The sequence below is a fragment of the Passer domesticus genome, chromosome 3 (assembly GCF_036417665.1).
Source record: "Passer domesticus isolate bPasDom1 chromosome 3, bPasDom1.hap1, whole genome shotgun sequence".
NCBI lineage: Eukaryota > Metazoa > Chordata > Aves > Passeriformes > Passeridae > Passer > Passer domesticus.
Window position 1 is genome coordinate 31,540,742 of NC_087476.1, and position 24,842 is coordinate 31,565,583.

Genomic DNA, 24,842 nt, shown 5'->3' on the forward strand with positions numbered 1-24,842 from the left:
GCAATTTTCCAGTAGAGGTTGCTATAAGGCAAAAATATCTGGGCACTAAAACTGATAAACTTTTTTTTTTTTTTCAGTTTGGCAGCAGCAAACCCGGTATTACTCAAGGTATTTATCAGTTTTATATACTTCTGCTTATCCCAGACAAGAATACTTTTTTTTCATAATGCTGGCATTCTGTTTCTTGCTCAGAGACCAATAATTCTGGTGAAGTTCATGACAGTAGGCCCTGGATATGTTCCCTCTCTAATGGAAAAAGAGACAGCTTTTGTTTTCTTCTTTCTGGTATTTCCTGTGCATCTGAAGATTTTCTACTTTCATTACAGATGAAGGAAGAAAATACATCTCCTTCAGTATTTTTAACTTCAGAACTTTACAGGGACAACACACTCTAAAAATGAGAAACAAAGTATTTTATTTCTTCTCTATCCCATTTTCATTGATTTGTTCAATATTTAATATTATAGAAATATCTTTGTAGTGACTTGGAAGGTAACTCAAGGTTGGTTAAAGAGGCCAAGTTATTAGGGCAATATTGCTTTCTGAAACTCAGAGATCAATGGGTGTCTCAAAGTAAGCACCCAGAAATGTCCTGTTCTTAAAACTTTAGGAACTCTTGAAAATCCAGTGAGTAGCTTCCATCAGCCCAGGAAGTAATAAATATGAGCTTCACAAATAAAATGTACAGTGGTAATGAATAAAAACCTCAAGACATCCTGGACTGCCTATAAAGGAATGGGGGAGTGAAACTGCACACAAAACTATTCTTTACAGACAGTCCAGAAACAAACAGGAGTGCTCAAGGATGAAGAAATTCATAACCACAAAGCTGACACATAAATGAAACTGAGACCAGTGCTTGTGGGACAGCTCAATACAGTCTTGCTGCATTTCCTCATCAAAAAGCAAATCTCTGATTACTAGGGCTTCTAAATCTCCAAGCTTAGGGAACAGATTTGGTCACTCAAAGCCGGAGGAAAAATGCAACCTCATTAAATTTGGTGGGAAAAACATAGTTGATCATAAAAGAGAATTTCATAATCACTGTCAGAAATGTAACTGTCACAGTTAGATCAATGACAGCACAAAATAACAAAAACAAAAAGGTGGAAACATATTAAACATAAATCAATGAAAATACAACTGAGCATATTTTTTCAGATGCCAAGAGTGTATCAGCACTAAAATCACTGGTGTATTCTATTCTTTTTAGCTGAGTGTCATCTAGGAAATATTCAGATCTGGAGAAGCATTCAAGAGAATTTCTTTTAATCCTCAAGTCCTTTTCCAGAACATGAAAGTGATCAGTAAGCATTCTTTAACTAGTTGGTCAAGGCAAAACTGTGAACCCTTCTGCAGGATACTGAAGGTAATAAACCCTGTATTAGAAGCTGTGTTTTCTTGATGGCTATAAGCTATATGAGGTATGATCTTCTTTACTTTGAAGACCAGAAATACAATGATCTTCATATCAGTACGTTCAGTGGTACATCAAAAATAAAATTATACATGAGGTGTTCATTCTCATTTAAAAGCTGACATGAAAAAAATTTCTATTCTCACAGTGCAACATATTCGCAATTTTTTTCCCTTTCATAGCTGTGATCTGAGCTGCAGTCAAAAAATGCCAACACATTATTTCATTTCTTAACAACAAGGGACAACCTCAAGGATTATGTGCCTTCTTTAATGTATTTTCCACAGAAGAAAATATTTTGACACTTGCTAATAAGAATTATTGCCTTTAAGATCCATAGAGATTGATCAATTTATGACTAATATATATATTTTAATTTGTTTTACTACAAAGAGGGGCCTTCATGGGAACTTCAACTGCTTGTGTTGTTTTTGAAACCCTTTGTGTCTGGCCAAATCAGTTATTTTTCCTGTATCATCTTCTTTTATAAGTCTCTCTGTGCAGTCAGCACTAGAGAATTCAGCAGAGTACTGCAAAACCACAGCAAAAGTAAAAATTAAGGACAGCACTATTACTTCCTTTCCTTTGCTCCATTTTTGCCCACTATTGCACAAAGATTTCAGCAGAGATGCATTGCCACAGTATTTAGCCTCCATCCATCAGTAACATTGGATATTTTTTCAGTCTGGCTATCCATGCTATCTATCAGAAATGCTAAGCCCTTGCTCTGTGAGCAGGGGGCTTGTCTTCATTCAGCTCCTTTCTGCAAACATGGAATCAAAATCACAGAGTCACAGAAGGGGCAAGTTTCAAAGGGATCACAGTGGGTCATGTGGGCCAACCTCCCTGCTCAAACAGGGCATCCTAGAGCATATGGCACAGAATTGTATCCAGATGTTTCTTGAATATGTCCAGCGAGGGAGACTCCACACCCTCTCTGGGAAATCTGTTCCAGTGTTCAGTCATTCACAAGTAAAGAAGCTCTTCCTCATATTCAGATGGAACTTCCTGTACAAGAGTGCCCATTGCCTCTTGTCCTGTTCCTTGACACCACTGAGCAGAGCCTGGAAACATCCCCTTGGCACCCTCCCTGCAGGTACCTACAGAGTTTGATGTGTTCCCCTCTCAGTCCTCTCTTCTGGAGGCTGAACACGCTCAACTCCCTCAGCCTAGCAAGGGCTCCACGCTGATTGCAAGCAAGCAGCAGCCCTTTCCCACCTGCTTGTTGGGATCCCCAGCTTTTGCCAAAATGAAAGGAAATGTGTATGCAATTAAAATTCTGCTTTCAAACAATTTCTTTCTTTCAAACTGCCAGTCTATGTAAACTGCTCAATTGTATATGAAATATTCAGGAACTGAAATTTGTTTGTATTTCCATTGAATCTGTATTTTTCCAGGATTTCTTTGGTTCACCTTTCCAACAGCTTTCCCAGAAGTGTCATCAGTAGCCCCTACCACCCCCTTAGAGCCATACACCTGAGAATTCCTGGAAATAAATTTTCTTCTTTGTTGGCATCAAACAGTAAACACTCATTTATAAGCTGCCCAAACATCGAAACTATTTTCTTCATATTCTGGATGGCCCAGTGAAAGTTCTTTTTGCTTCAAAATGTAGTCAGAATTCTGACACATGTCAAACAAGTGAAAGAAGTGTTACCCAGCTTTGGGGATTATGGGGATTTTTAAATTAAATATAAACACTTATCAGCAGATAGACAGATGCAAGATCAATGCAAGATGTCATTATTTTCAAATACAATTCTGATAAATCTTTTAATCACTTCTCCAAACTTCTACTTTTTCTTTTTCTAACTGACACATGCCTCTCTTTATTGTATGAAACTGCAAAACATGTTTTTGATATTCAACTCTGAACACTTAGAAAAAAAGCATAAAGAATTAATAGCTTTGATTCTCCTTCCTTAGTTTGACCCAGAATTTGTCTCTTGCAGTCAAAAAAACATGTGGATGCAATCAGGATCACTCTTTGAAATGCCACTTTTTTGTATTTCATGTCACTGATAACAAGTCAGGCAATCTAAGGAGTTGTGTAATTTCCATTTGTGGACACTAAAGTTTGCCATGCAGCTTCCAGTGCAGATTCAGCGATCAGGAAGCCAGCCTGCACATCTAGCTTCACTTCTGTGACAGACGTCTTGCATGAGGAGAAATACAGCTCCGGCTTTCCCAATTATCTCAAAAGGCTTTGCTCCAAGTCCTATGGCAAAAGCCATTTCTACTTATCAGGAGGACAGTGGAGATGCTGTGGAAAAGAAGGATCACCACAATCCACTCTTTCCTCCTCAGTTAGCAAGTAACTCCCCTGGCTCACTGCTGTTCTCTCCCAAATCACTCTTATCACCCGCTGCAGGTAAAGCTCCATCACAGCCACCACTGGTGGCTGCTGTGAACACAGCTCCATTACAGCCATCAGTGCTGGTGTGAACAAAGATGACCTCCCAAGGAGGGAGGAGCCAGCTCTCCTACAGTCCCTGAAGGATGGAACTTGGCAGACACCACACCCTGCTTCCTCAAGCAAGCTGTTTGCTGGTGTCAGCACTGCCACAATGCTCACAGCACACCAGTCACTAGGCTCTCCCTGCAGTTCAAGTAGCTCCTCAGGTGAAAAGTTCTCTCTCCCTGCATGTGTAACCCTAGGCAATCCCTGCAGATTGAGTAATTCCTCAGGTGGAAAGTCTCTCTCCCTGTGGCAGCCATCCTCCAGAAATCCCCCCAAAAGACAGCAATTAATCCTCACAGTCAATCTCAGTTTCCTCGCCAAAAGCCTTGCAGACCGAATTTCCTAAAAGTTATTCATACCTCAGACAGAGGAGGCATCTCCTGCTTTCATCCTACCATGTCTAGCCACCACAGCCCAAATACCTGTTAGACTATTCCCATCCTAATTGATTTTTGATGCCTGGCATTTCCAGATTGAGTAAATAACACTAATACAATACAAATATATGTCCCACAATGCCTTTCAAAAAATGAATAGACACATACATTTTCAGTAGTTTTATTGAAAAATGCCTCTTTCATTTCAGAAATAAATAATATAAGGCAGTGAAATTCACAATTTGCAGTTAAAATATAAAAGCAGCAATTCTATATCCATAGTCTTGCAAACAATTTCCAACTGCTTTTGGTAACTAAGAAACATTGTATTCTGAAAAAAAAATCCATACTAAATATACAACATAAACATGCAATTCCATCTCTGCAGGATTGACTGCAATTTGGCATAAATGTAACTGTGTCTACAAACAAGGAGATTTCAGGCATTATTAAACTGTATCCAGTTGATACAATGACTTCAGCTATTTAATGTTTGTGGTGTTTAGAAGAGATTTATAAGAGCGGTATATGCTCTGCAGATTGTAACTCAGAATAGAAGAAAATTACAATGATACTGGAAGGAGAGGGAAATTTTGGTTCTTTTTAACTAGATATTGCAGACCTGTGATCTGACTGAACTGAAGACATGCATTTGAAAAAGAAGAAAAATGTAGAGCTAAAGAAGTCCTTAGAAAATTTGCAACAGCTCTGTGGTAATTTTTGTTTTGGTTTTTCAGTTTTCTCTTTTTTTTTTAATGTATTTGTTTTTACATTGTTTTAATGAAAAGGCAGCACTGGGATAACTGAATGCACACCTTAATCTGTATGCAACCACTATAAGCAACAGTATTTTACAAGCATTTCCAGAGCAACATGAAGTGTTTGGGTACACACATTGCTATCCCCACATAAGCATGATACAAAACAGGGGTGCGTCTGATATGAAAAGACCAGAAAAGCCATATTGCAAAAGGAATTATGCACTCTCCTGTGTGTATCTGCAAATGCAAGCACAGCAAAAAAAAAACAAACAAAAAAACACCAACCAAAAAAAAAAACCAAAACAAGACACACAGATCTTTTACGGTTTTGTTTTTGCATTTCTTGACAGTGACCTTTTCCAGCGCATGTGCTCAGGGTATTCTGGTGAATGCATTTCAACTCCATAGTCCTCATACTCGTCCTCTCTCCTTTCTGACTCCATAGGTACTATAAAGGGTTCACCTTCAGGCTGATAGGGTCCACTTTCAGGCACGTATGGTTCTGGTTGAAAATAGTTGTCCGATTGAACATAATAGTTATCGCATGTCTTTGAATCCACATATGCAATGAAAGTTAGTCTTTCTACATAATGTTAGTTCAACCTTATTTTCATATAATAAATATATATAAATAATTAGTTCACTGGGGGTATTTCTCAGTTTTGCTCATGAATGCTTTTTTGGCAGCAAAATAATAAAAGGTTTTAAATTCATCTTGAAAGACTTTGTATTTATAATACACAAAACAGTGCAGAAAGAGTCATAAATTAGGCAAGGGACAAATCATGGTAAAACTATTAAAAAAAACCAAACAAAACCAAGAAAAATCAAGTAAAATTACTATTTTACAGCTGCTTCAGTAAATCTAAGCATTGGTCTTTATTTTAAACTGCATAATTAAAAGACATGGAGCAGGTAAAATGAAGAGATGGGTTTGGTATATGCTAATTTTCTCTGAGAATGGGAAAGTAAGTGTAGACATAACTATCACCAGCGGCAATATACAGTACATGTCATTTTGTCGTGCTGTTCCTCGTAACAAACCGAGTTACAGCTGGTGCTTCAGGAACACCAAAAACTACAGCAAAACAGAAGAAAAATTATTATAAAACTTTGGTATTTATAACTGCAGTTACAGATCCAACAAGATTACACATAAAAAAAGGTATATGCCCCAATTCAGTCATGTTGGTAACAAGCAACAGACAGGTAGGTTTCATAAGTTGTCAAAGATGTTATTCTGGCATACAGCAAGCAGCAGCAGGCTTTTATGCAAAAGTATCACGTAGAGTTGTTAACAGATTTTAGTGGATACAGTCCCATACAAATCATCTACAAGCCACAATTAGTTTACTATTTACATAAGTTATTTCTCATTTTCCAGGTTAAATCTGTCTCTCTTCTAATGGCATTACCTTCGCTGGTTAGTAGTTTTACAAGCCTCCTTCGCCACTGAGGTTTTTGGTGGTCTAGGTCTTTTTTAAGAAAGAAAGACTGTCTATTTTATTATTGAAATGCAATAGGCTTAATGAATTGATGTCACCGTCCTTTATCTCATTCATGAGTTGTGTTAGTAAAAGTATCTCCCCGTTCTATGAGGTCAACATGGTTCAAGAACCATATCCGTGGTGAAATATCCATACGGACTCATTTTCTAATAAGCACGTGCGCAAACATCTCAGAAACAGGATTTTCATGTATTCAAACTGTAAGCAGCACTGGCGACTTAGAAAATGTGTTAGCCGAAACCTGAAACAGGTCAAAGATGATGTTAGTCTTTTAAAAAGTCCATCTGAAGTGCAAAAACATACTTTCATCCAACTAAATACATAACAGTTAAGTCTTAGGCATATATTTATATATGTATACATAGCTGCTTGCTAGAAAGAACACTGCTGAATCACACGCACAATTTTCTTTATTTTTCATTTAAATAAGAATTTTTTGTGAGATCTGCACAACCAGCTGGCTCTTTAACCAGTATCACTGAGTCTGCAAGTGTGTACATATATATATATATATTTTCTTTTCTTCTTCTTTTCATTGATACATGCACAATTACGCTAAAGGCAAACCACATCCAATAGTAGTATCACATACACTAATTTTGAGATCTGGCAAGGCATACATATTAATTTGTTAACAATACTGTGGTCCTGCAGGATCCCCATGTTAAAATATATTAGAATCTTTCCAGTCAAAAATTGGTGGTCACTGGACCCTTCATTTTGACTCCAGAAGCAGCCTACTGCTCTGAGTAATGTCACAAAGTGGAAGGCTTATATAACTCAGGGCTAATCAGAGACTCCATGGCATTTAACTTGGTAGATATTGTAGGACAGTGGTGCTTTTCAGTTGTCTGCACTGATATTAACAAATGGATTTCCCTTGTGGAAAATTTTTATTTCAGAAATCAATTTTGTATAAATCCTAACATGGCTCAAAAAGAGACACATGGAAACTGCCAACCACAGCATTCCTTTTATTTTTCAAGAGAAACATGGAGAATTCAACCTTGTTCTGAAGACGGTTGGAAGGGGTGGTGATAGAGGGGGAAAAAAGAAGAGAAGAAATTGGTCACTTAAATCCTATGAGCAACACTACCAGCTAGTAACCATCTACATTAAATAAATAAAATTTAAAAAAAAAATTAAAACCACCAAGACTACAATATTTACGCACTACTTCCTATTTAAAACAAATCATGCATAACATCAAGTAATCCTAGACCAAAGTCTAAATGGCTCCTCATATACTTGAACATTACAATGAGGCAGGCCTGCTCACTGACCCATCTCCTCCTGACTCACTGTGCTCAGATTAGCAGGACTGTCTCATGTAAAGCAGCTCAGTAAGAACAGCCACACCGTGAAGGCTATTTAGGGCAAGGTTAAGGTTAAGTTGTTCATAACCTACCTGGGAATCCTTGGCCATTGTAAGGGATGCTAGCACACTGGGATGAATCACAATATCCTGGTGGCCCTGGTGGACCCCGAATACCCGCATTTCCAGGACGGCCTGGCGGCCCTGGTGGTCCTCGTGATCCTGTGGAGCCTGGTGGACCAGTTCTAGATTCTCCTTGTGGACCTAATTTTAGAATTGAGAGGTTGGTTGTTTTTTTTTTTAAGAGACATCTTGATAAAACAGCTAACAATACTTCTGTCTAGACTACACAGCCCAGGCTGTCTTCGGTGAGAAAGCACTCGCACTCTGTTGCTGTATGGGGGTCAACAGAAAGAAATACAAAAGAAATCTAAAAGTGTGACTCATCATGAGTTTCTTCCCTGTGTGTGGCTTACTTAAGTATTTATTCTTAGAAACTAATTTAGTAAGGTTTGAGCCAAGTAAGAAATGCCAATGCATTCTCTGGTTAATTTCCCCTTTGTGTAAGATATGATGATCTCAAGGGAAACTACTAGATTAGACAAGCACACTGGATTTCTATTAAAATATAGGAGTACATCAATTATACTGCCCAGTAGCCCCAGGATAGATGAGGTAATGTTGTTTTTGGAACCAGTCTTATTATGGTTAGCAGAAAAGTAAAGCTTCAAGTAACTGGGGCTACAATTTGCTGCCAGCATATTATGGTTCCTGTAATGAGTAGCCTAGTAAACTACGAGCAGAAATAAGTGATGCAACTGATTTATGCTAAGGCATAAACAAAATTTCATGACACAAAAACCAAAACTAATAATCAAATAATCTGTCTCTATTATCCAGTAACTCTGCATTTGGGAGTAATTTGTAGTCCAGCAAGTAAAAAAAAAACCTACATACTACAAAAGAATCATCTGACAAGACTTATGAAAAATATCTGTCAAATATTTGGATAATGTATTTTATGATACACATTTTCACATTAACAAGCATGTCAGATGACTAAATTAAAAGATAAGCACCTATTAGCCATGACCAAATTCTTTCTAAATTGCTATTTTTGTGGTGATTTCCTACAAATTTATTAGAGTAAACTCTAATATATGTCAAAACCATGAAGTGGGCAAAGGGTGTTCATTCACCATATCAAGTCTAGTTCTCTTTGAAGAAATATTTGCTTTTCTCTTACTTTTCCGTAATCTGATTAAACAAAAAATATTTACCAGGTGGTCCTGGCAAACCTCGTGGTCCTTGGGATCCAGTTCCTCTTTCACCTTTCTCTCCAGGGATTCCTACAGAATAATAAAAAGGCAATGAAAATCAAAGAAAGGAAACCATACCAACAGATATTTCTTCACATTCTCTCACTGACATTAATTTTTATTACCCATGATTTAATACAACAAGAGTAGTTAAAAATTATATTCTGCAGATGTTCAAATGCGAATTTGTGAAAATAATTTGCATATAAATATACTAATCCAAGAATAAAATAGGATGTAGATGTAACTTAGCATGAACAAACTCTCTCAAACATAGAAAAGTTTTGAGATAGTGAAGCACCACAGAATCTTCTTATTTTAAACTACAATCAGAAAGGTATTTTCAGTCTTGCATACATCTGCTATAAAGGATGGTTTACACTATCTTAGGAACAGTTATAATCAAAAAAATTTAAGAAATTCTTCTGAATTCCTTGATTTATTCCTAGCCTTTTTAAAAGAGTGTATAAAATATATCCTAGAAAACATAGCACTGAGTCTATACTATAGTAGAGTAGTGGAAATAAGTGAAGGCCACAAAAGACTACACTACAGACACCCCATGTGATTGCAGTGATCCAAGATACATGTGAAGTAGGTTTACTCATATATTTATTTTCAGTTCAGTTGCTTCCCTCCCTCAGTATATTGTAAAGAGCTAAGGGTGTTGATCTAAGTCTTTAATGGTCTACATTTATACTTGTTAATGACTCATTTTCTCTCTTAATCAGTGTTCTACTTTGCAAAGAGTTGTCTTACTCCAAACAGCTTTTCAAGCTGCAGCTGTATAGTGCCAGAAGAGATCTGAGAACATTTACTTTCCTGGGATATTATGTGGAAGTCTCAGACAGCAGCCAAAATGTTATACCAACTTGTATTTCATGAAACCTGAGCAAGAGAGAGACAGGAAAGCACTGATCTATGTAACCTTGCCCTTCAGCACACCAGTGTCCCTCAGGCAATCCAACTGGCCTAGCAGGGCTTCCTAGTCTGACATGGTAAAGGGAGCAGGCTGCTCCTCTGGCAGCCTCTGCACTATGTCCACACTACAGCTGCCTTGGAGTTTATTTACCTCTTTCACCAGGTGGTCCTTGAACCCCAGGAGGTCCTGGGAATCCTGGTCTTCCTCCAGGTCCAGGTTCTCCTCTTGTCCCAGCAGCTCCCGGGGGACCAGGTGGACCTGGTGGCCCTGGCTGGTTTCGGTTTGAATAATAATCATTTGGAATTTGATTCAGCATTTGATTGAACCGGCTCATTTGACCTTCAAAAGAAAAAAATGTGAAATGAGTGAAAATCTTTTGTCAGAGTGGGAAGGAATAAAATATTAGCTCTCTTAATTAAATCCTATTCTTGTTTCTCTTCAATAAATTAGTACAGATTATTTAGAAAGATTTAAGATGAATGTCCAATAAGAAAGCTGAACATAAATGGCAGAGGGAGCGGGTCAGGGAGGGAAGGTAAGGGAGCTTCTGGAAGCCAATGACATTAAAACAATTATCATAAAACTATTAAAATCAAAAAAGAGGCAATTTTTTACAGTGCTCTTGCTCTTGGAGTTCTATTTAGAGGTTGGTTTAACTCTGAAGAACAGAAAGGATTTGCTCCACTTCTAAAACAGTAGTATCACATTTCTCTGTGCTTTCAGACCTCTGCAGCTACCAGAGGCAGTATAAATTATTCATGTGTAGAGTTAGCAGCACAGTCGATGAAGTCATTTTCTTAAGCCTGTAGGAGGCACAGGCTTGTACCTATACCCTTTCTGCATATGGGCAAATTTCATTTCCAATAAAAGGATTTGTGAACAAAAGCAACACCATTTTGAAGCTATGCAGGAAGGAAGTCTTAATGGACACATCTGATTAGTATAATGTGTCAGTCCTAGCATAACACTGAAGAAAGAGATCAGCTGAACATGAAAAAAATAAGGCAAGAATGCTCTAAGAAATGTTAAAAGATCTTGGACATGATATCCTTGTTCATAAACCTAACACATTCACAAATGTACTTTACTTCTTCTGTGATGGCTAATAGACATGTTTGTATTAACAGCCCTCACGGACCATACAGTCCTCCTCCCTGTACACAGGCGCTCTTAAAGACCAAAAGGTATATCTGTTTTCCTCAGTCAGCACTTAACCTTGTAATAGATATAATATTAAAAACCAGTTTGCCTTTGTCTTTCTTGGCAGGTCTACTGATGGCAAAAGTGCTAATTCAAGATCAGAGAGAAAGCCTCTGTAAAGAGCAACTTCATGGGCTTTAGAGCTGCACTATGTGGCAGTAGAGGACTGAAATTAAATTTGAAGTCCTTTTCCAAATGTTTTTCAAAATATTGCTTCTACTTGCATAGGACTACTGATTCTGTGCAAGGTGTTTAACCATCACTCATTTGAGTTTCCCTGCTGGCAAAGTACCTGCAGTAAGTATCCTTTTTCTTACTGATTCCCTTCTCTTGAAGATAAGACATGTTTAATGAGAAAATATATACTGAATTTTTTGCAAAGATAAAGTAATTTTGGACCAAAATGACAAAGGGAACCTCACCAGAATGTTAGGATTGCATGTGTATTTCCAAAGGCCACAGATTAGGTCCAACTCAGCTTATTCTGTTATTCTGTGACTATCCAGCTAGCCTCTGGATCTGGCAAAAATTTGCTGCTACATTTTTACCATCAAATCATTTGCATTGGACAGCTATCAGATTGGTCAAGTCCTTGCTCTGCTCTGTGGCCAATATCTGTCACTTCAAATTTGAACCATTGTTTTATCTTTTTAAGAAAATAGTTAATTACTTGTATGGGATACAAAGCAAGCAACACTGTTTACCATTTATCAGTTGTTCACAAACTTGTCTTGCAACTGCTCGCATCATGTTTTGAGAAGCAATATCACCCTAAATAATCAAATCCAAAACAAGTGTTTCATTAGCACTTTGTACTTTTAAATACATAGTCTTTAATTTTAAAATTATGAGAAGAATTGACTTTTAAGCAGACTTACTCTGTCACCTTTTTCTCCCTTCATTCCAGGTGCACCCTAAAATAAATAAGTAAAAAATTAAGCAACTGAAGGATTATGTTATTTCATCCCAACTACAAGTTTGAGATGTTCAATTCTAGAAAAAGTTTTGACTCCTTCAAGAAGATCTGGTTCTTCTTGAACTTCACATTTCAGAGATGCTAAAACAGGTACCAGAAAAGAGTGGAGAAACAATGATCTTTGGTGTGTCATCAAACACACTAATAGATGCAGAAGAAAAAGATCTGAAGGAAAAATTCAAACTAGGACAAAAAAATGTATGTATTCTGACACTTGGATCACACTGTCAATTTCAAAGTTGAATTTCTAGCATCATGTTTGTGTAAATGATCAATGATCTTGTAGGAGTATATTAGTTCTGTAATACAACTTATTACAGAAAGCATGTTAGGAAGAATAACACATGTCAAGGAAAGGTAATTGTATTCTTGAATCCATATAAAAAGGATTCTATATTAAGTGAAATAGAGTTATGCAGAGATGAAACATAACATGGAGAGAGTGCTTATTCTATTTATAATGACAGTTTCCCTCTTAATTCTCAACCATTTCTAGTCTTTAAAATGTCTCATAGAAGTCTTACTTTGAACTCCTTTATAATAACTAACATTTGTCAACTTTTCTCTAGCAGCACTTTCCATTTGCCTTTGAATAGTTTAGTGGTTGTGGGGTTTTCAGTTTTTGAGAGTACTATGAAAGAAGCAAACCAGGAGGACTGATTCTAATTTTGATGTATGTATGTGCATGTGAAAAATACTGGGAATAATGATAGGGCTAGCATGACTTCACATGGATTTTGATTTCTAGACCAAATTACTACTTAAGCATAAGGCATATTACAAAGGTGAAAGATCAGTTTGGTCATCTGCTGCTCTGCATGGCTCTCCATGTAGTAACACACACATCCTGGGTGTTACTGCTTTTTGCAGTGCAGTATTTCTTTAAGGAATCTATTTATCACCATTAACAAAGCAAAGGCCAAGTGTGGGCTGCAGCTGTTTCTCATAACATTCCTACAGTACCCGCAATTAATCTCAACAACACGGAACACCAAATCATTCCACTGAGGTCACAACAGATACCTCTCGAATGTGGTGACACTGTTTCACAGACTTCTGTCGAGGGCTTGGGCAGACAAATGCCCTTGGGGTATGTCAGGGTGTGAGCTTAGTGTGGTCTCGGAGCTTCTCTGCTGCAAAGCTGCACACACCTACCCCATGACATGCCACAGAAAATATGAGACAGTTCATCCATCACCGAGTTAAGTAGTTGTCATACGCTGCATTTGCATCATGAATAACAGATCGTTCTTGCAAAATTAATTGTACAGACTCAAATGAAAGACTTAGAATGGTGACACCATAAATGTGCCATTGGAATAAATTATGCCACCACTGAGGCAGCTGCTAATATGTATAAAATATACCCATGAAGCTGATGAATATCCTTTCCCTTCTGTCCGTTGCTCTCCATCTATATTTTTCTTACTCTGAAGTCCACAGGGAAATGTTTGTCTTTTAGTTTTGGCTTATTACAGCCACATGCTGAAACAGACTATGGACTTGTAAATGCCATTCCATAAATAAATGGTAACAACTAAAACCACCAGGAAAATATGACATTTCTGTCTGTCATTCTCCAATAATTAACATTGTGGTAAATGATGATGTACTGAAACTAAAAAAACCTTAATTTGACTCCCAAATAAACAGACATTAACATCTCGTTCATAAACTATTACATGTACCTGAAGCATTAATTGAACAGAACTGTAGGTTTTTAATTGCATTGGTCTATTACATGAAAATCTGAAGGGGAAAAATGGTAAAGAAACTATTCATGCTTCTCTTTCTGTTTGAAACTTGCCAATTTTTCTATTTCCTGCAAGCATATTCCTTTGAAATTACCTGCTGTGTATGTATTAATAATACATGCTTGTTTTATTCTCATTCTTTCTATGGCTTTCATAGTAAGACCTTCTACCAGAAGCAGTCATACAGTACATCTTTTGTTTATTCACTAGGTAAGAGGAGAGGGAGGAGGCAAGGCAGGGCAAGACAAGGAAATGAGGTCCCCCAGCTAGGAAAATGCAAATGCCATTTACAGTCAATTTTAAATTTCACCAAAATAAAATGAGCCTCGTTCCATAATTTGTGACCTTGCAAACACACACTGATTCAGCCTTGTGGCTGGAAGTCTGGAGCCTATTTGGAACTAACTTCAAAATTTGAAGAGTAGAGGATGACTGGCCATGTTAACAATAAAGTGCATTTTCCACCTAGATATTTTAGAAACAAATTTTAAAAAAATAATTACAACTGCAATTACTGAGTTACTATTTGCGTCTTCTTCCCTCCCTTGTTATATGCCTCTTAAATTTAACTTAATTTTCTTTTAACAGACAAAAAAGTGCAGTTTAGCCTACTGCTTGACAGCATTTAGAGAAAGAGCAGCTGCTGCTGGCATTCTGTTTTGTTGCTATCCTGCAGTGAGGGAGTCACTTGGGGTCAGTGCAAGGAAAAGCTGGTTTATGCTGCATGTGGGATTTTTCTGAGCTGTGGGATGAAGGCTGGGGCTGCAGCATAGTTCTACTGCTGAAGGAGGACAAAACAAAGGAAGTTTTGCTATTTTTACTTTTAAATATAATGTGTTCAATTGTTTTTTCCCAAAAGAATGTTTGCTTCCCTCAAGAACCATCAGCTCATTGCTCCCAAAGCAGCGCTTTTTTGAGACTTCATCTGAGACATCTGCATAGATGGATGCAACAGCAGTGAACACATGGCAGCAGAGAATGCAAAATTCTCAAAACCTGCACATAACTCACAACAGACTTGGACTACCCTTAAAAGGTTTTCACAATTTATTTGGTCCTGGAGGCATCAGTTTAATAGCACCTTACTTATAAAATTTAAATGCCTTGCATTTTATCCCAGGAACTGTCTAAATCAACAAAGTCAGACCCTGTTGTCAGAGAGTCTGTTTTATAAACAGGACAGCTCTACCTTAACACAGATTGGTCTGCCTACCCATTTTTACTGTTTTCAGTCTCACACCTATAAAACAAGTACTGGAACTTTTCCTCTCTAATAGTCCAACATCTTCTATTTCCCATTATATTTATTCATAGAAAACATATCCCTTTCTTCTTGAACCAATATCCTCTTCTAGTTTAATGAGTCTTACTGTTGATGGTTGTTACCTTATGATATGTGTATGAACCAATATGGAATTCTCACTCTCTGACCAGACAGACAACAGATATTTTAGTCTCCTCTAGGATAGTCTGCATACAGTTCTCAATAAATTACCAACTCATTTATGTTCTTACAGTTCCTTTTTCAGTCATTTTGTTGCTACACTGGAAAAAACAGCTAAGTTTCTCTTGGAGGTACTTGTAAGCAGACCAAAAAGCCAAATTTCCTATTTCCATGAAAATTCAGTTAACACTTCTAGGATTTACTTGTTCTAGTATAAGTACACAGTGAGGTAGAGAAATGTTTACAGTGTGGTCTGCCTTCAGCTTAGCACATTAGTGGTATTGAATACACCAGGAAAGAGCTCCAGCTGACCACATTCACTGGGAGCAACTTCAGAACACCAAAGCTGCTCATAAGTTGCAGGTAACTGTATACCTTTTACCTGGAATGCAATATCCCTTGGTTTGCAGGGGTCTTTCTCCTCACTTTCATTTAACAGTACTAGCAATACAGATTGTTCAGCTAGAAGAAAAACTGGCAGGATCTGGTGAAAAATTATTTATTCCTTGTATTTACCAAAGGTGAAGTGAAGCCTCATTATCTTTCTCTTCAGGCAGAATTATTATTTATGACAGTGCAAGTTGCATTTGGCTGTCAGGCCGCACCTTTGGCAGCTGTAATACTGCAAACAAAGGAAGGCCTTGAAATTCTGTCCACCAGGAATCTGATAGAACATCTGTACAATGTACAAGCCAGAATTCCTGCTGGGATCTGTTCTAGAAACATTAGAAATGGTAAATATGATGCTCAGTGTCCCATTACAAAAAAGTGCAATAACTGTGGGGGAAAACGTTTATTTCTAATTGAAAGGAACTCTTAAGAATTTGAGTGCAGGAGAATTTAGACATGGTGCTTGGACAGGAGTTGACTGTCTTGCTTTGCAAAAGCCTTTAAACTGGGATTATAGCCAGATTTCCTTCTAAACACATTATTTATCTGCAGAAGATCTTCTGAACTGGGTCAGCTATCCATTGTCCTAGGTGAAGGAAAAATCAGATACACCTGACAATTTAAAGCTCCCTCGTGAACAAAGCACAGCACTTTGTGTTCCAGCCACGTCTATTCAACATGTAACCAAGCACAAATATCCCAATAGCAATGTATATCTAAAAGCAGGAAAGTTTCAAGATTTTCCTAAGACACTCCATGTCCTCTACTACAAGGAGAAATGTAATTTATAGTCCAGCAAACACAAACTGAATTCAACATGTGTATGAGAAAATGACTCAGCTTCCAGGTGCTCCTGTGAGCTTCCACTTCATGGACATCAAATTTCCCAGCCTACTACATAGTCTTTCAAATTGTCCAGCTTTTTTATATACAACTACACTGAGGCAGGATAGAAAATTCTAGATGACTGCCATACGTTATTCACAAGTAATGAATGACTTCTCATTTCACTTGCGGTCTCCGCTCCTGACTCAAGCACAACTTCTCAGAGATCCTATGAATGAATCAAATTAAATTTCTCCTGAAACTGTTGGTGGGAGGCAGCACCTCCTGCTCTTTCTCCCTGTTCAGGAAGCACTTTAAAAGTTTGAATAGAACCTACAGAAACCACTCCTAAATAATTGTGAAATAACATTGTAAAAATAATGAAACATTTGCAAAAGAGAACTGATTATGTAATATTATCAAAGATTGCCCACCTTCAGCAGTTTATCACTTTTTTACTACACACACATGCACTAGTGTAAAGACTTTACAATCATTTTGCTGACCTAGTTTTCCATGCTTATGCAGTATAGGGATGAATATGTCTTGGCACATAATAGCCTACAATCTTTTTAGTGGAAACCAGAGACCACAATTTCCAGCCCCAACTATTAAACTCAGCAAAATGGCATACTGTAAAAATAAAATTATTTAAAAAAAAAAACTTGTGGGTTTAGGTCAGCTCCACTGTATTAACCACCATCATAAGTGCAAGACAACTATTTCAAGCAGCAGAAGTCTCATGTTCATCAACAGACTGTAATTTTAAATTTGATATTCTAAGTGTATCATTATCTTACTGGTGTCCCACGATCTCCTGGTTTCCCTGGTTTTCCACTTGGACCAGCAACTCCTGGAACTCCGGGAGCACCCTGCAACAGAAGACGAGTAAAATGAATTGTGGAAATACACAATTACCTAAGCACTAATAAGAAATGTGTTACTGTATTGAGTACAAAGAAATATTGAAAGTAGTTCCTATCAGGTTTTTTTCTGCTAGATACATATTAGGCTTGAAAATTTTTTTACAGAATAAACAGTTTGTTTCCTCTTAGAAATGTGTTCTTTTATGGAACGCCACGGTTTAACACGCGTTGTGGCACTGAAAGATGCAGAGGGGGTGTATATGCTTTTGGTACCATTCTTAATGACCGATTCCTAAAGCAGTACAAAACAGTTGGGCCTTCTAAGTTCACCTAGCAGATCTGTTATCCATGTAAAAATCCACAACTAGAAGACCATAAGCCGTTCTAGTGATACTAGATAAATAAGAAAAATTAAAGACCAGTATCAGATTATGTGACAAAAGTTCATTTGCACATTCACAAAGGAACATGAGGAGGACAATTGTGGGGGCATGGGGCCAGCCCAAATACTACCCTGCCTCAGAGACTGCTGTCTATATATATAATGCAAATATGTGTTCTGTGTACATCTGCCTTCTGGAAATGCACATTCCAACTTGCTATAGGTTGGACCCAGTGTCATGGCGCTGCAGCACTTGCCTATCTCAGGCTGTGTGACCCAACACAGGCTTTTCTCTAGCAGCCAGCCTCTTTTCTAGCATGGTCCCACAAAACACAATGAAGCGGCTCTGTAAGCAAAAACTAATCCTCAAATGGTATTGTCAAGAAAAACTAGTATTAGCAGTGTTTGTTTTCACCAGGGTACAAGTAATAAGCCAATTGGTCCTAGCTATGCATTTAAAGATCATGGCTAAATAACCAGATAAACTGGTTCTTCCCTTATTTACCCTGGCAGAAATCAGTTTCAAAACCACTGTTATGAGCATTTGTGGATATATGGTTTGCCCAGCTCTCTGCTCACCGTCTACCAAGAGTTTTTCTGACTCATTTAGGAGACTGAGCAAAGGATCCATTTCATATTTGACAGAAATTGAAAATGTCAATGTGGCCCTCTCTTGGTTCAGGTTTCTTAATTCAGAGTATATCAAAGACAAAATTATATTTACCGCTGGTCCTGGTGGGCCTCTGGGACCTGTGGGACCATCTTTTCCTGTGAAACCCTATTCAAAAACAAAAGCAAGATTAGAGAAAAGTGGTCTTTACAATTATATAATTGTATATATATGATTACTACTGGCATTTCTTTTAAAACCTATCCACAGTACAAGTTATAAAATAGCTATCACAAATCATGCTGGAGAAGGCTATGGAACAATGAGCTTCAGACACTTTAGATGTTCAGCTGCTGTTGATTAACTGAAAATGAAATCAATATTTCTTAATATTTTTAAGAAAAGGAATCTTTATTCTATCCCAGAGGAGCAAAATCTCTCTTCTCACTGTACTCTCATTCATGGTTTAACTGGACCATCACAGATTTATACTTAACTGGAGAGCAAACTCCCTCTCAGATATTTCCCCTGCAAGAATGAAGACTGAGAAATCCCATTTCAGTAATCCGACATAGCATTCACAAGTGGATGTTGATGGTCCATGACCCAGCAATCCAACAGTATCCTCTTTGGCAACTGGCTATCACACGGTCATGTTTTCATTTCCAGCTATGAATTCCCACTAAAGGATAGCTATAAATGCATGTGTCAGCTATTAATTATGACTGTAAAGGCAAATAATTGATTCAGTCATCTTAAAGGCGATATTCCATTGCGACAACCAAAGAGATTTACTTGACTCCAGTTCAAAGAAAGGAATTGCAACAACTCCACAATGAAATACCTGTGTATGTGCCCTTCATTAGGAAGACATTTCAGAGTTCTCCACCCAAAGAAGCTCCTGACAGCCAAAGGTTTAGGGGCAAGCCTAAACTTCACAGCAAGTTTGGCACAGACAGATTCCTTACCAATATGGCATCTCCCAGATGTTGACATAAGCAGAGTTTCAAAGGGATTCCCTGTAGCAGCAACAATGTGGGGAAGACAGCAGGGCTGAGTCCCTTGGCAGAGCCCTGCCCAGGGGACCTACTGCTCTAAGGGTGAAGGCAGCTGAGAACCTCATCAAGGGAGGGAGCAGGGCAATTTTACAGAACCTATCTGGCTACCAACAGCTGTCTGGAGAGGTTTTCACCCCTGAGGTGTTTCCAACCCTTCTGCTTTTTTCTCTCCAGAAGGGATGCTGATAAAAGGATTCCTCTTGAAAAAACATTTGAAAATTGAAAGATCTATAAAGAATGGGAAAAAACTGACAAAACATAAAAATTACATTACTTGGTCTTTTCAGAATATAAACTGAGGAAACCTTACCCTTTCTCCTGGAGGTCCCACTGGTCCAGGTGGTCCAGGTAAACCTGGTGTTCCCTGCAGGGAGAAAGAGTGAGAAATCGTATCCATGACAGAACAAATATCACTGCTATGTCATCCCATATATCACAAGTATATATGTCCTTCCTCCTTTCTGTCTAATGTCATTGTACACTAACATGTAGCATTGCTTCCTAAAAGGACATTACCACTCCCTAAAATTATACTGCTCAGGGTTATAAGGACTAATGAAACAGATAAGGAATACAAGGCCCTTGGCCCATAGCTGACCTTATCTGATATATGAAACTAAGTTCACAACAACACTTAAGCATTCTTCATGTAGTCTTTGTATCATCAGTAAATTAAGGACAATATAGTAACCCAGGAATATTCATCATGCCAGGACACGTGCAGATCAATGACCTTAGATTATCTATAAATTGGGCCAATTAAAAAAGATCCTAGTTTTTTCTCCTCCTTGTAGAGTTTACAATACAGAAACCTGCATGTAACTGAACTTTGATATTGTTTTCATCTTTCAGAAAGCATACAATTAATGGCCCAAGGCCATTTGAATTCCAAAAGTAGAAAGTAATTAGACAACATTGCTAAAGAAGGGTGCAGCAAAGGCTCTACAATCTTTATTTTAGGAAGACATTTAACTGCAAATGGTCAGAAGATGACAGACCTTCCTGGGGAATTATCAGAGCACTCTTCCTAATCGAACAGTCTCTCATTGTGCATTCACAGCCAAATGGACATTTGGCTTGATCAAGCACAGCTGGTTTTTTCACGTTTGCCATTTTGAATGGTTTACTATTACCTATATTTCCAATTTCTAAGTGTAAAATAACTGTGTTTGCAAAACTGTGGCCCAAGGAAGTATGAGAAGAGCCCATGACTCCTAGTGATGTCAAAGACAACTGTCCAGCAGCCAAGCTGCATCAGGAATAGTGCAAAATGACATTACCTTGTCTAAGTGCCAACTTACCGATCGCCCCGGGAGTCCAGGCTGGCCAGCATCCCCTTTCATTCCTTGACGGCCCTACGGTTTTCACAAATGGTTACAGAATACATCATACTTCTAGGACACAAGGTGTAGGAGCACATAAAGGAGCAATCTGCTGCCTTTTACAACTAGCTTGTCTTCCATATATGCTCCATCACTGTAGTATAAATGCACAGTCCAAACCCACATGAGCTAAACTTGGCAATATAATGTTCATTTTTTCACAGTGGCTTGCATTATAATCCAGCATTAACAAGTGGTACTTATCAAAAAATTTGTAAACACGGACTGAGAACGTGGTCTGCAATTGATACGAAAAACAAAAGTACATGACTCAAAAGTGCCCTAAATTCATGTTAGCTAATGAGAAATTCCACAAATGTTGGTGTTTTCATTCTTCAGACTTTTTCAAGTGAATGTGACAAAAAGTCTTGTTTGTATTACACAAATTATCTTATTATGTAAGAGGAATGTTTTTCTTTTCTTGCTGTTTGATACCTCTAGATCTTCTTTAATAATTTTTTCCTCACAGTGTATATAACCGAAAAAAGCATGAAAATAATCTGCACAGGGTAACAAAATCATTCTACTCTGTCCTTACAAAACAGAAGGTGTTCCTAATGTCTATCTTAAAGTGCATTTTGTTTTCCATTTCCCAAATTCCATTACAGATGGAGCAGGTAACCAACTTTCAAATGAAAAATGACACAGCATGCAATTAGACATCATTTCTTCTTTCCATAGACTTTCTATTTTGATCAAAGACTCCATAAAAAATCTCATGAATATATGAAAATTCAAGTTAATCCTAAACAGAGAACATCAGAATTATATTATTGCTTTTAGGGTGCTTATTAATTGAAATATGGCAAAAGCAGCCTTAATACATTCACAATGCAGTGTTATGCATGCAGTCTTCTATAAAAACCAGAACACAGTGAGACTTCAATAGTGTTAATAAGAATTACTCTGGCTTTGAAGGTATGCACATGAAATCAGAAATAGCATCTTGCTAAAATATGGATGCTGTTGCCAAGAAAACCCCTAGCTACTGATTTAAGCCAGAAAATAGAAGTTGAAAATGTAAGTCTGTGAAAAAGTCTTCAAAATAATAGTGAATGCTTAATCTTCCTGTACCACAGTTTGATAGTTTTGAGTCCTTAAACTGGAATGCCTAGCAACTCTACAGAAAAGCCATTAAGACTGACAGCAGAGAAGCACAACTTACATTACTGCACTCAGACCTTGTCCCTTCATTAGAATCCCATAAGTACACATAGCATTCAGGGCAGAAAGTGCTATTTTATTACGAGACTTGTTTCAGAAAAATATGTGCTTCACAATGCTACTGCATTGCAGGGACAAATGAATGCTCTGGCAAAGCTGCCACCCTCTTCCCAAGGCCACCATCCCCACGGGCAGCTCTGGCTCCACACAAGCTGATGTCACTGCCTGCTGATAGCACTCAGAAGGGCCACTCACCGGTTCACCTGGGATTGACAGCCCATTGGGACCCTGTGGACCTGGGGGACCTTGAGGGCCTGGAGGACCTGTCTCACCACGAGGACCAGGAGGCCCCTTAAAGCAGAAAATTGAAGCAAAATTGTAAATCACAATCTCATCTGAAATCCATAACTGCAAAATGCTTTGGGTTAGACACTTAAGGTAACTCAGAAACCTGGAGACACATTTAATACTTCAGAACAACAGTAGAAATAGCTGTTCAAGAGGCATACTCTTTCATAAGCTATTCTCTGATTCATGTTGGCAGTCTCAGGCCAATACATGTCCTCTGACAGTGCCAATTAGAAGTATTGCCATGTCCTCTGTAGAGATGACAGAACAACAATGCTGTAGAGTGTGTATTAATACTCTGATGCACATAATCCCAGTATCATGATGTGTGGTCAATGCCTTTGGGGCTATATAGACTGAGATATATAGTCTCAAATAGATAAGGTACACATAAGTAACAAAGGCACATTTTCAACTAAATTTTTAATCTACATTCTTAGACTAAAGCATATACTAAACTAAGCATAAAATTTTTCATACAGGTAAGCCTGTAGTAACAACATTATAGATGCATTTTGGGAAACATACTTACAGATGATCCAGTCAAACCCCTTTCACCTCTGGGACCTTTAGCGCCTGGGCCACCCTATATTAAGTATTTGGAAAGAAAATGTATTTAATACACGGAAAGCAAAGGTGCATAATACTTGTATGCATTATAAATTCTCTTTAACAAACTCTTAAGTGAAACCCTAAAGTTTTGAAGTGTACAGATCATACTGCTAAAAAGAGTAGTAGAATGAAATATGCATCAGGAACTCAAGGAAACCACATCAGGTTCAGCCTTGCCAATTCAGCCCATGAAAAATTATTATTTTGATTTTTGTCTCTGCAGACATAAACTTCAATTTATATTCATCAAAAACTCTGAATACCTCTCTAGTAGACTACCAGACAACTTAACTGGGCTTTAGATTCCTCATGCAGCACTTTTGATGGTTTCAAAGTATGACTACTGGGCTGACTATAACTCCCTAATATTCAAAGCAATTGACAGGACTATGTCCATTCCATAAATTAGTATCTCTCTCCATAAAACATAATTTATTTCCCTGACAGAGTAAAGAATCTTTCCTTGGACTGAAATCTTGACTCTGTATTTAGGAAAAATATTTTTTCAGTCCATTAAAAATTCCTTGTACATGATGTGCAAGAGAGTGGGCCAGAGTCTTTCAGGATATCAAACAATGAGGAGCTAATCTCAGTGATCACACTGGAAATATAGGAAAAGATCATACAAGCAAGTAAATGTGGTAGGAGCTGATGAAAAAGGGAGGGATTACCAACAAGGGAGTTGTTAAGGATATGTTGATAGAAACTAGGTCTCTGACTGACATTTGTTTCACAAAACCACAGACCTACACAAAACTACTTCCATAAATTTAAAAATCAGAAAATTTGTCTATTGTGAATAGTTACAGCTGGCAACTTACAGCTGGTCCAGGAGGTCCTGGAGGTCCCACACTGTCTTGAGTACAAGTGCAAGCATTTGGAAGAGCTGGGCACTTTGCTTCATCTCTCTGAAAATTCAATCACAACTTATTACTGTCATTTTAAAGAAATGTACTCAGTGGCAGCATGCTTTTCTGAAACAGTATCAGGAGGATTCTCTGTGATCCTGTTTCTAAGTAAAACTCACAGCTAAACTGTGGTTTCCAAATGTTTCTACAGGATCTTTTATATTTTTAGCAAATTTTCTCTGAGCTATGCAAGGCATTAACAATAGAGGCACAAGTAAAATGTTGTTCTAGTATTTATATGCCTTTGACAATCAGCTTGTGCTGAGAAAGAACAGTTACTTTTTAAAGGCCACTCCAAGAACAGGTGAAATAAATAAATAATAATTTTCCCATTTATAGTACCTAGAATTTGAAACATCACTGGAATACAAATATAACAGAAATTTTTTGCAAAATTTCTAAGGGGCTCGATTCTAGCATTACAGCTTTACTGTCTCAGACACAAAACTTTGAAATAAGACTGGCTGCTCTGACAACTGTGATTTAGATGAGTTGTCAGTACACAAGGTTTAATAAAAGCCTAATAATAATATTATTAAATTTACTGTCAATAACATTTTTCTGGATAGCCTCTAGTTCATTTATACTTACCATAGAAGGGAGATCACAGCATCTGTCTCTGCTAGTCCAAACTGGACTGCATACAATGTCAAAATTCTGGATTTCTAACTGTAAAAGAAAGTAATACTCTTGAAAGATCATTAAATTAGGCATGTTGTAAAGTATGAAATGTATCAACTTTATCATTCAAAATCATTCCTCCATTTATTTCTAATGATTGAGTGTCCACAATATATGCACTCAATCACTATCAGCTTTCCCTATTAAAAGAAAAAAAATTCC

At 37.6% G+C, this 24,842-nt stretch overlaps 1 protein-coding gene across 10 annotated transcripts in view; it reads right to left on the minus strand.

Moving 5' to 3' along the window:
* Positions 1 to 4,420: 4,420 nt before the first annotated feature.
* The window catches only part of COL12A1 (collagen type XII alpha 1 chain), a 99,488-nt gene continuing 79,066 nt past the window's right edge, over positions 4,421 to 24,842 (minus strand). For 8 of the 10 annotated variants that reach the window (XM_064412429.1, XM_064412430.1, XM_064412431.1 and 5 more), the window contains 14 exons: positions 24,591 to 24,668; positions 23,913 to 23,999; positions 23,012 to 23,065; positions 22,387 to 22,482; positions 20,887 to 20,940; positions 19,896 to 19,949; positions 18,642 to 18,695; positions 17,470 to 17,541; positions 12,159 to 12,194; positions 11,985 to 12,051; positions 10,231 to 10,419; positions 9,120 to 9,188; positions 7,933 to 8,103; positions 4,421 to 5,518 (listed from right to left, as the gene is read on the minus strand). In XM_064412429.1, coding sequence (XP_064268499.1) covers positions 5,337 to 5,518; positions 7,933 to 8,103; positions 9,120 to 9,188; positions 10,231 to 10,419; positions 11,985 to 12,051; positions 12,159 to 12,194; positions 17,470 to 17,541; positions 18,642 to 18,695; positions 19,896 to 19,949; positions 20,887 to 20,940; positions 22,387 to 22,482; positions 23,012 to 23,065; positions 23,913 to 23,999; positions 24,591 to 24,668 — 1,263 coding nt within the window. In that variant the 3' untranslated portion in view covers positions 4,421 to 5,336. The other 2 variants (XM_064412434.1, XM_064412436.1) reach the window with 2 other exon arrangements.